An 11,003-nucleotide genomic window follows, 5' to 3' on the forward strand; every position below is an offset into this window, starting at 1 on the left:
GATTTGGCAGCATTGATCCCCTTCTTTAAAGCAGTCCTGGCTGAACGGTAGGCATTTGGATCGCCTGATCTAAATGCCATGTCCCTCTGTTTGAGTAACTGTGACACTTTGTGTCATCCAGGGTTTTTTATTTGGTTTTAAATGATGTAACACAATCTATGCAGAAGGTAATATAGTTCAGCACAGTTGAGGTGTATTCGTCCAGAGACTCACGCGAAATTGCACGCTCGTCTCTAAATATGTCCCAGAGAGTGTGATGGAAACAATCTTGGAGCTGATGGATAGCATCTTCTGGCCATGTTCTTATAGTTTTGTTGGTAATTCCAGCAGTTCTGATTTTGGGTGTGTAACGTGGGTGCAACAGAAGAGAAAGGTGGTCTGACATGTCTAGATGGGGATATGCATGGGCTCTGTATGCATTTGCGATGTTTGTATACACTTGATTCAGCGTTTTCTCTCCCCTGGTTGCACATATAACATTCCGTGGTTGAAATCTCCCGCTGCAATGAGAGCGCAGTCGGGGTGTGTGACAAGGCAATTGTTAATGCTGTCATGTATGTGTGCTAGCGCAAGCTTCGCATTAGCATCTGGGGGAATATACACTGCACAGATGTAAACAGCGGCAAACTCCCTAGGGAGATAGAATGGTCTGCATTTTAGCAACATAAACTCTACATCTGTGTTGCACAGTTCGTCCACCCTCACAGTCTGTGTGCGCAGTTGCTGTTTATATAGACACACAATCCTCCGCTGATCTTCTTACCGGAGTTTGCGGTTCTGTCAGTTTTGTTTAGATTTGCCAAGTTGGGGCTTTTCGAGACACTCGCAGCAAATACGTATTTAAGAAATACAAAAAACCATATTATTAAAGAACCATATGGATAAACTGATGTTGTTGTTGTGCTGGGACTCTTCACCCGTGAGCGTACTCAGGGAATAAGTTAGGGAATAAGGACACCGTTTTACGTTTCAACTTCTTTTTTATATGCAACTTTTTATCCGCAGCAGGTAAGTACACTCTCACATACACACTGTTTAACACACTGCCTCGAGGACCCCGGTAAGTAAAACATAGCTGCCCGGTAAACTGCCTGACTCAAACAGACTCAACTTAAAGGTGCATGACTACATTAATAGCTTGTTTACGTCAACAATAATATAGTAAATTATATTCAACAATTAACATATTAAATAGGGAACTTTATCTTCTATCTTAATCACTGACAAAGGGAATTTATAACACATATAATGCTTAAATTGGAAATAATACACGTTAAAAGTAGCTTTAGCGAAGGGTTTACTGCAAACTTGCGCATTCTTCAACTCTGTTATCTTGGACTGGAGCGGGTGACTTTTCACGCCGTCTACCGTAAAACCTTGCACTCTTCCGCCCTTCTCGATTACCTCTCGAGGAACTCTGAAGTAACTTTTATCCTTTTCGCGATTCGAACGATTCGTACAGCCAAAAACAACGCAAATATGATGCGTTTTTCTTAGAGAAAGGCTAAATGGCGCCGAGTACACATTGAGAAAAGACGCTGGCTTGACCAACACGTATATTTAATGAGCCGGACGTGACGTCATGTAAACTGAATGTTTTTTCTCCTGTGAGTTTCATTAATGAAACTAAATGCAATTTTCTCCTGTGTGTGTTCTCATATGTACAGTCAAGTTGCTATTATGAGAAAAGTTTTCACCACAAACTGAACAACAAAAAGTTTTTTCTCCTGTGTGTGTTCTCATGTGTCGCGCCAAACTGTTGTTTTGAGAAAATCTTTTAGCACAAATCGAACAATTAAATGGTCTTTCCCCGGTGTGCGTTTTCATGTGTTGCGCCAAACTGCCATTTTGAGAAAAGCTTTTAGCGCAAACTAAACAATTAAATGGTTTTTCACCTGTGTGCGTTCTCGTGTGTTGAGTCAAATGGGCCTTCAGAGAAAAGCTTTTACCACAAACTGAACAATGAAATGTTTTCTCTCCTGTGTGTGTTCTCATGTGTCGCGGCAAAGTGCTATTTTGAGAAAAGCTTTTGCCACAAACTGAACAATTAAATGGTCTTTCTCCACTGTGCGTTCTCATGTGTTGAGTCAAACTGCTTTTGTGAGAAAAGTTTTTAGCACAAACTGAACATTTGAATGGTCTTTCTCCTGTGTGCGTTCTCATGTGTTCCGTCAAACTGCTCTTTCTAGTACATCTTGCACCACAAACTAAACAGCTTAAAAATGTTTTACATGTCTTCTTTTTAGAACATTTAGAGTCCTTGTTGTCAGTGTGAGTCCTCATATCACCGTCAGAGTCTGTATCGGTGCTCAAAGTTACTTCAACCTCGTCTTCAGCCTCACTATCTGATAGTGGAGCTAAGAGGTTGTCTGCTTGTGGTTTCTCTTCATCATATTCAGTCTTCACAGAGACAACAGTCAGTGGCAACTTGGTGAGATCAGCTTCCTGTGGTCCAAGAAGACACTCTTCCTCCTGAGTGATCCAGAGTTCCTCCTCTTCCTCTTTAAAGTGGGGGGGCTGGGAAGCTTCCTGCTTCAAAGTAGAGCTCCCCGCCTGCAGCTGAGGCGGAGGTTTTTTAGGATGACCAATCAGCTGCTGGACATCTAAAGAACACATACGTTCAATGTGTTACGTTATGATGCATAACCTGCGTTGTTCATAGGGCTGGGCAATTATACGATCGTGATCGATGATCATTATTAATTTAAGGTTCATCACAGTGATCATACATTAGGCCCTTTCCACTGCAGGGACCTGAACAGGAACTTTGCCATTTACCCGGGTAAATAAAGTACCCTCTGTGTTTCCACCAAAAACTACCCAAGTTGATTTAGCTCTTCAGGAATTATTTTGAGTAGCTCGTAGCGAGTTGAAACTTTTGAACCTTACTGGTAGAACACTGTTTCTCAAACTCTGTATTACGAGCTTCAGCCGCCATTACAGCATGCGAGGACAATTTGTATATTTCTTACTTATTGTCTTTCTTTTAGAACAAACTTGACAACGGAGAGAATAAAAAACAAAAGAAACTTTTGACATACAGTATAGACCAAAAGTTTGGACACACCTTCTCCTTCTCCTCCAATGCGTATTCTTTATTTTCATGACTATTTACATTGTAGATTGTCACATCAAAACTATGAATGAACACATGTGGAGTTATGTACTTAACAAAAAAAGGTGAAATAATGCATTTGAAAGGGTATACCTTCATTGTCATTGTATATTGTCAATACATCAGTGGTTACATTGTTCTCAAAAAACTAATGGCAATGATATTGTTTAACAATGGCAGTAATATTGTTTATCGGCAATAATTTGTAGGCCAAAATTGGTTATCCGCCCAGGCCTGCTTGGAGTCAGACGCAACAATTGATATACTTCACACAAACGTCATACTTTATCCATTAAGAGTTGGTCCAGAGCTAATGAGGATTTTGGCAAAATGAAGATAATACGTTTATTTTGGGTGGCTGGGTATTTTATGAGGGAGCGTGTTAGAGAGCCGCTGGTCACTCAACTCTGCATGAATGCAGCGGAGGAGTGCATCAAATAAGTGCCTCAAAATTATACTTTCACGAAATGAAAGCATGTTTTATTGTAAGTTTATGAGCTGGACTATATTTAGAATTATATATTGACTTATTAATTTGGTTTATTTTGTAAGGAAGACTAAACTCAGAACGACTCAATTTAGAGATGTCCGATAATGGCTTTTTTGCTGATATCCCAATATTGTCTAACTCTTAATTACCAATTCCGATATCAACCGATACCGATATATATACAGTTGTGGAATTAACACATTATTATGCCTAATTTTGTTGTGATGCCCCGCTGGATGCATTAAACAATGTAACAAGGTTTTCCAAAATAAATCAACTCAAGTTATGGAAAAAAATGGCACCATGGCACTGCCATATTTATTATTGATTGATTGATTGAAACTTTTATTAGTAGGTTGCACAGTTCAGTACATATTCCGTACAATTGACCACTAAATGGTAACACCCGAATAAGTTTTTCAACTTGTTTAAGTCGGGGTCCACGTTAATCAATTCATGGTAAGTCACAAAGTACTTTTTTTTTTTTTAACAGGCCTCAAAACAGCAGCTAGGAATTTGGGACATGCTCTCCCTGAGAGAGCATGAGGAAGTTGAGGTGGGCGGGGGGTATATATTGTAGCGTCCGGAAAGAGTTAGTGCTGCAAGGGGTTCTGGGTATTTTTTCTGTTGTGTTTATGTTGTGTTACGGTGCGGATGTTCTCCCGAAATGTGTTTGTCATTCTTGTTTGGTGTGGGTTCACAGTGTGGCGCATATTTGTAACAGTGTTAAAGTTGTTTATACTTCACCCTCAGTGTGACCTGTATGGCTGTTGACCAAGTATGGGTTGCATTCACTTGTGTGTGTGAAAAGCTGCAGATATTATGTGATAGGGCCGGCACGCAAAGGCAGTGCCTTTAAGGTTTATTGGCGCTCTGTACTTCTCCCTACGTCCGTGTACCACTCCGTACAGCGGCGTTTTAGTCATAAATGTTACTTTTTGAAACCGATATAGATCATTTCCAATATTACATTTTAAAGCATTTATCGGCCGATAATATCGGCAGTCCGATATAATTGGACATCTCTAACTGAATTGCATGGTTCCAGGCAAAGTTCTCCGTGCTCTCTCTATTGCTTGTATTACGACACGTGACTTCTTCCCGGAAGTGAATACCAGTGGTGGTCAACCTTGCCAAGATGGCAGCACGCTAGGCTTAAATCTTCCTGCAAAAAGCAGATATGAGCAAAAAAAATCAAACTATGAAAATGGAATACATCCCTATACTTTATCAAAAAAGGTTTGTTGAGTGACACCAAGGATTATACCTCGGTCGCGTTCCCAGACATATCGAACTGTTGTGCTCCAGACGCCATTTTACAGGACAAAACAGATGAAAACTTGGTAAAGCATGGAGGTCTACAACTTATTTTTGTGTGGCTGCAAGGAAATTGGTATCAAGACTCTCCCAAATAAATGTGCATAATTTTTGCTCAGGTAAAGTTGCATTTCATGATTTAATTTCTCATCTACGGCCATGTTTGTTGTTGTTGTAGCGTCGTTTACGAGCAGTGTGCTTTTCCTCGTCTTTATCACAATATTACTATAGGTGTCAACATTGTGTATGTGCTTAAAACTTAATTTATGATTGCTGCTTTTGGTAAAAACTTAACTCTTTTTTAGGTTTTGCGTTTTTTTTTATTTATACTCGTCGAGTTTAGTTCAGTTTATTAAGGATCGCCATTAATCTACACCGCAGTGGAAACTATTCTTCCTGGGGTCCAAGCAAAATACATCACACAGTCACAAAACAAAAGATTACAATGCAGTACAACATGGTCAAATAATAAAATGTTGTAATATAAAAATAGCAACAACAAAGAACCAAAAAAAACAACAATAACTTCGAGTTCACATAATAATGTTCATACCAAAGATAAAAAAGAGCAATATAAAAAAATATATATATATATTTTTGCAAAAATAAAACAAAGAACCAATGGCCTAAAATATACACATTAGTGTACCAAAGACAAACAATAAGTGACGAAAAAGTACCATCCATCCATTTTCTACTGCTTGTCCCATAATCAATAAAATAGTCAATAATCAATAAAACCAGTCATGACATTAGGTACAATCTAGAATAATCTCTTTCCGCAATACTTCTCCTCTTAGTCTATTTTTAAAACCCACTAGGCTGGTGGGTTTTAATGACGCTGATGCGAGTTGGTGCTTTTTGAAAGACTCGTTGCAAACATGTGTTTATGAAAAACTAATAATATCAAGATAACACTTAAATGGGAAATAATAAACGTTAAAAGTATATCAAACAAACCTTTTACGACGTGATCACTGCAAACTCATGCATTCTTCGACTCTGCTCCCTTGGACTGGAGTGTGAGACGCATGATTTTCTCGTCGTCGTTTCATAAAATCTCGCACTCTTCCGCCCTTCTTAAGAACTCTGAAGAAACGTTTGTCCTTTTCGCGATTTGAACAGTTCGTATAGTCAAAAACAACACAAGCGTTAGTTTTTTTCCTCCGAGAACAAAGCTCGCTTGACCACCACGCATATTCAATGGTGGGGACGTGACGTCAGAAAAATGTCTTAGTGGGGCTAAAAACGTTGTAAGGGATCCGTCCCACCCATGTCACCAACACTTTGAATTATTGCCATCCGGCAGACGATTCAGGTCTCTAAATGCTCCGACTAATAGGCTTAAAAATGGTTTTGATCCAAAAGCTGTAACAATGCTTAACAAATACCTTTTCCTATAAATCTCCATCTGTGTTACAGTAATGATATGCAAAGTACTAAACACCATCCTTTTTCTTATAATCACCAAATGTGCTGCACTTTACTGTTTCTGCCTCTGATGTTCAATGTCTGCAACAAGTGCCTACCTTCCTTTAGGGTCTCTGCAATCTACTAGTTCTTGTTTTGTTGCCTTAAGCTGCAACGGTGCAAGCTTGTTTTTTTAATGATTGATTGATTGATTGAAACTTTTATTAGTAGATTGCACAGTACAGTACATATTCCGTACAATTGACCACTAAATGGTAACACCCCAATACGTTTTTCAACTTGTTTAAGCCGGGGTCCACGTTAATCAATTCATGGTACAAATATATAGTATCATCATAATACAGTCATCACACAAGTTAATCATCAGAGTATTTACATTGAATTATTTACATTATTTACAATCCGGGGGGTGGGATGTGGAGGGGGTGGGGGGGTGTTAGGTTGGCTTGCTATCAGCATACTTCAGTCATCAACAATTATATCATCAGAGAAATGGACATTGTAACAGTGTAGGTCTGACTTGGTAGGATATGTACAGCGAGCTCAGAAAGCATAAGAACAAGTATACACATTTGATTATTTACATTTGATTATTAACAATCCGGGGAAGTGGGATGTGGTGGGGGGTGGAGGGGGATGTTTAGGCTAGGGTTGTAGCTGCAAGGAGGTGTTCTTTTAGTGCGCTTTTGAAGGAGGATAGAGATGCACTTTATGTGCACACTAAATGTGTCTTTTAAAGATCCAGCCTATCCTTTTGTTATGCTTTTAACCTTAAATATTTTCTGCACTTTATGGGTTTGTTCTTGTAGTAGAATTTCTGACCTTTGAGCTATATTTGTGTCTGCTCGTTTCATTTATTTTCTATTTTATACCATTGAAGGACCAGATGTAGGACAAAGTTGAATATGGAGTCGCTCTGACCATTCTACAAAATGTTTTGATTGTCCAAGCATGACTAAGGGATTCAAGGAAGTTGCAAAACAAACATGTCGAAAACAATGGGACCTTGACGCATTAGGGAAACAGATAAAAATGGCCAAGTGACAAGGGCTGAGAAAGATTGCTTGATTCTTGTGTCCTCCGGAGGACGTTTGTTTGTCTGCAGGGGCAGCTCAATCCAACTTTGCACTTTTGACTGGGTAAATAAACTTTTTGTAATAAAGTCACTTTTGTTGCTGTTTAAGCTTCGGACAATCCACTACGTTCTGCAAAATTTGGTTGTACTGCTCGGGATCTTTCTGTGTGGAGTTTGCATGTTCTCCCCGTGACTGCGTGGGTTCCCTCCGGGTACTCCGGCTTCCTCCCACCTCCAAAGACATGCACCTGGGGATAGGTTGATTGGCAACACTAAATTGGCCCTAGTGTGTGAATGTGAGTGTGAATGTTGTCTGTCTATCTGTGTTGGCCCTGTGATGAGGTGGCGACTTGTCCAGGGTGTACCCCGCCTTCTGCCCGAATGCAGCTGAGATAGGCTCCAGCACCCCCCGTGACCCCAAAAGGGACAAGCGGTAGAAAATGGATGGATGGATGCTACAATGACAATAAAGACAATTCAAATCAAAATCCAAGCGATACACCACTCTGGAAGTAGGACGCATTGCATTGTGGGTTACATTAGCCAGAAATCCGAAGCCCTCCATTTATTCCACAGTCACGCTGGTTGAATAGTTTCGCTAAAACATTACTTTAAAGGCCTACTGAAATGATTTTTTTTTATTTAAACGGAATAGCAGATCCATTCTATGTGTCATACTTGATCATTTCGCGATATTGCCATATTTTTGCTGAAAGGATTTAATAGAGAAAATCGACGATAAAGTTCGCAACTTTTGCTCGCTGATAAAAAAAAGCCTTGCCTGTACCGGAAGTAGCGTGACGTCACAGGAGCTAGTATTCCTCACAATTCCCCATTGTTTACAATGGAGCGAGAGAGATTCGGACCGAGAAAGTGATGATTACCCCATTAATTTGAGCGAGGATGAAAGATTCGTGGATGAGGAACGTTACAGTGAATGACTTGAGAGGCAGCGATGGACGTATCTTTTTTCGCTCTGACCGTAACTTAGGTACAAGCTGGCTCATTGGATTCCACACTCTCCTTTTTCTATTGTAGATCACAGATTTGTATTTTAAACCACATCGGATACTATATCCTCTTGAAAATGAGAGTCGAGAACGCGAAATGGACATTCACAGTGACTTTTATCTCCACGACAATACATCGGCGAAATGCTTTAGCTACGAGCTAACGTGATAGCATCTTGCTTTAACTGCATATAGAAACAAAAGAAATAAACCCCTGACGGGAAGTATAGATAGAAAATCAACAATACTATTAAACCGTGGACATGTAAATACACGGTTAATGCTTTCCAGGCTGGCGAAGGTTAACAATGCTGTGCTAACGACGCCATTGAAGCTAACTTAGCAACCAGACTGCACAGAGCTATGCTAAAAACATTAGCTCTCCACCTACGCCAGCCAGCCCTCATTTGCTCATCAACACCCGTGCTCACCTGCGTTCCAGCGATCGGCAGAAGGACTTCACCCGATGCGTTTGGCGGCCCGGAGACGTAGGAAGTCAAGGTGAAGTCAGGGGCTAGCGCGGCTAGCGCGGCTAGCGCTCCAACAAAGTCCTCCTGGTTGTGTTGCTGTAGTCCGCTGCTAATACACTGATCCCACCTACAACTGTCTTCTTTGCAGCCTTCATTGTTCATTCAAAAAATTGCAAAAGATGTCCAGAATACTGTGGAATTATGAAATGAAAACAGAGCTTTTTGTATAGGATTCTACGGGGTACCATAACTTCAGTTACTCGGACTTCGTCACGCGCATACGTCATCATACCGCAATGTTTCAGCCGGATATTTCCCGGGAATTTTAAAATGTCACTTTATAAGTTAACCCGGCCGTATTGGCATGTGTTGCAATGTTAAGATTTCATCATTGATATATAAACTATCAGACTGTGTGGTTGGTAGTAGTGGCTTTCAGTAGGCCTTTAATTCCAACTCACTGAATCGTATCATTTTAAATAAACTAACATCGCCCCTGTATCGTATCAGCCACCTCAAATTGTGATTCGAATAGAATCGTTTTTAAAACTGATCTTTACAGTGCAAGTAACTTTCTTTGACTTGATGACACTTGTGGAGAACTTCCCAATCAAAAGTTGACAGTAATGAAATAATTATTGTTCTTTATTACCTCCAATCCTCTGCACGTTGATGTAGACATGTGGTCCAGTCTTCTCTTCACACACTGCACATCTCTTACTCTTCCCCAACATCTCTTCTTTCAAAACAATATTTTCTTCCACTTTCTTCATTTGACTTTTGCATTCTTTCATCTCCTCTGATGTGAACTCCACTGCCTTCTTCAAGCTAACAATCATGGCGGCTCTTTCTTTACGTTGTTCTACAAAGTCGGCTAATTTCCGACACACGCTCTTGTCTGGGCTTACGGTCGCCTTCAAAATGACGTTGTTGGAAATTTCAACTAGGTCATCTTTATCTGCGGTTTTCGTCTTTTTCTGCGGTGCTGATTCTCTGTCATGTTCTCTTTTACATGACGTCGCCATCTTAGCAGAGCAGTAGTCGTCCATCTTCTATCACGTCTTCAATCTTCACTTCAGCTAACGCTCCATCGCTTCAAACTCAACTTTTGTTTCGCGGGCTTTAGAAAAAAGACGGATATTTGAGGAGCTACATCGCTGGAAGATCGTACATTTTAAAACTTCTCGCAAAGTCACAGCCGCTCAGACCGCCATCTTGGTCTTTGAGCGGCTTGATCAATTTGCGCATGCGCTAAAAGTTACAATGCATGATGGGAAACTAACATTTGGGACCATAGACGATAGTGGACGCAGCATTGGCTGCTGCGACGCGAGAAATTGGGCCGCCATCTTGAAGTGGTGACGAGGAGCCGGCGAGCCGCCTAAAGTGACAGTTGACAGGTAGAAAACAAAGATGGTGTTCAGCGTTTTCCCGTTTAAATGAGCAGACTGTTGAAAATAGGAATCGGGGGATTACTTTTCACAAGTAAGATTTAACATTAACGTACTATTGGTTGTATTTTGTGAAAAGAATATTACCACAGAGTTGAGAAGGAGCCTCTCCTTCATGAAACATATACTGTTATTTACTATTAATTTAGTTAGAATGTATGTATTTTAGCACCGCGTTATTATATGTAAATACATTTTCCATCCGTTTGCATAGGAGTCCCTTATTTTGCGGAATATTTGATTACTATTTATTTTGTAATCAGTCTGACCTAAGCCTTCATGATAATCTTTGTGATCAACACATTCATTATCAATTGGACAAGGTTCATCCTATTAAATTGTAAGTATGTTAGTTATAATTATTAGTAATTCCTGTTCATTTTTGGAGTGGGCCCCGGGCCCCTCAGTAGTGGAAAAATGGGGCCCAGAGGTCAAAAAAGTTACGAACCCCTGTTGTATCGGTGTTAAATGTAGAGAAGGTAAGTAGGTAGACTTGAACAATCCACACTTACAGTATTTTCCACCTGTATTTAATGCCAGTCCAATTACGTTTCCTAATTATTGAACACCATTTTTTAACACGTAATGCATCAAATGTTTAGATTTCCATCAACAAACAAGCCATTGGTCATTGATGGAATGAA

General features: G+C 40.1%; 1 protein-coding gene across 1 annotated transcript; it reads right to left on the reverse strand.

Annotated features, from left to right (window-relative positions):
• Nucleotides 1-26: 26 nt before the first annotated feature.
• On the reverse strand, nt 27-10,133 carry LOC133632508 (zinc finger protein 26-like). Its single transcript, XM_062024971.1, has 2 exons — nt 9,561-10,133; nt 27-2,603 (listed from the first exon to the last, which is right to left on the reverse strand). Exons 1-2 carry the CDS (start codon nt 9,955-9,957, stop codon nt 1,627-1,629), a joined length of 1,374 nt encoding a protein of 457 aa, XP_061880955.1. The 5' UTR covers nt 9,958-10,133; the 3' UTR covers nt 27-1,626.
• Nucleotides 10,134-11,003: the final 870 nt, after the last annotated feature.

This window comes from Entelurus aequoreus, linkage group LG17, assembly GCF_033978785.1.
Source record: "Entelurus aequoreus isolate RoL-2023_Sb linkage group LG17, RoL_Eaeq_v1.1, whole genome shotgun sequence".
NCBI classification, from domain to species: Eukaryota; Metazoa; Chordata; class Actinopteri; order Syngnathiformes; family Syngnathidae; genus Entelurus; species Entelurus aequoreus.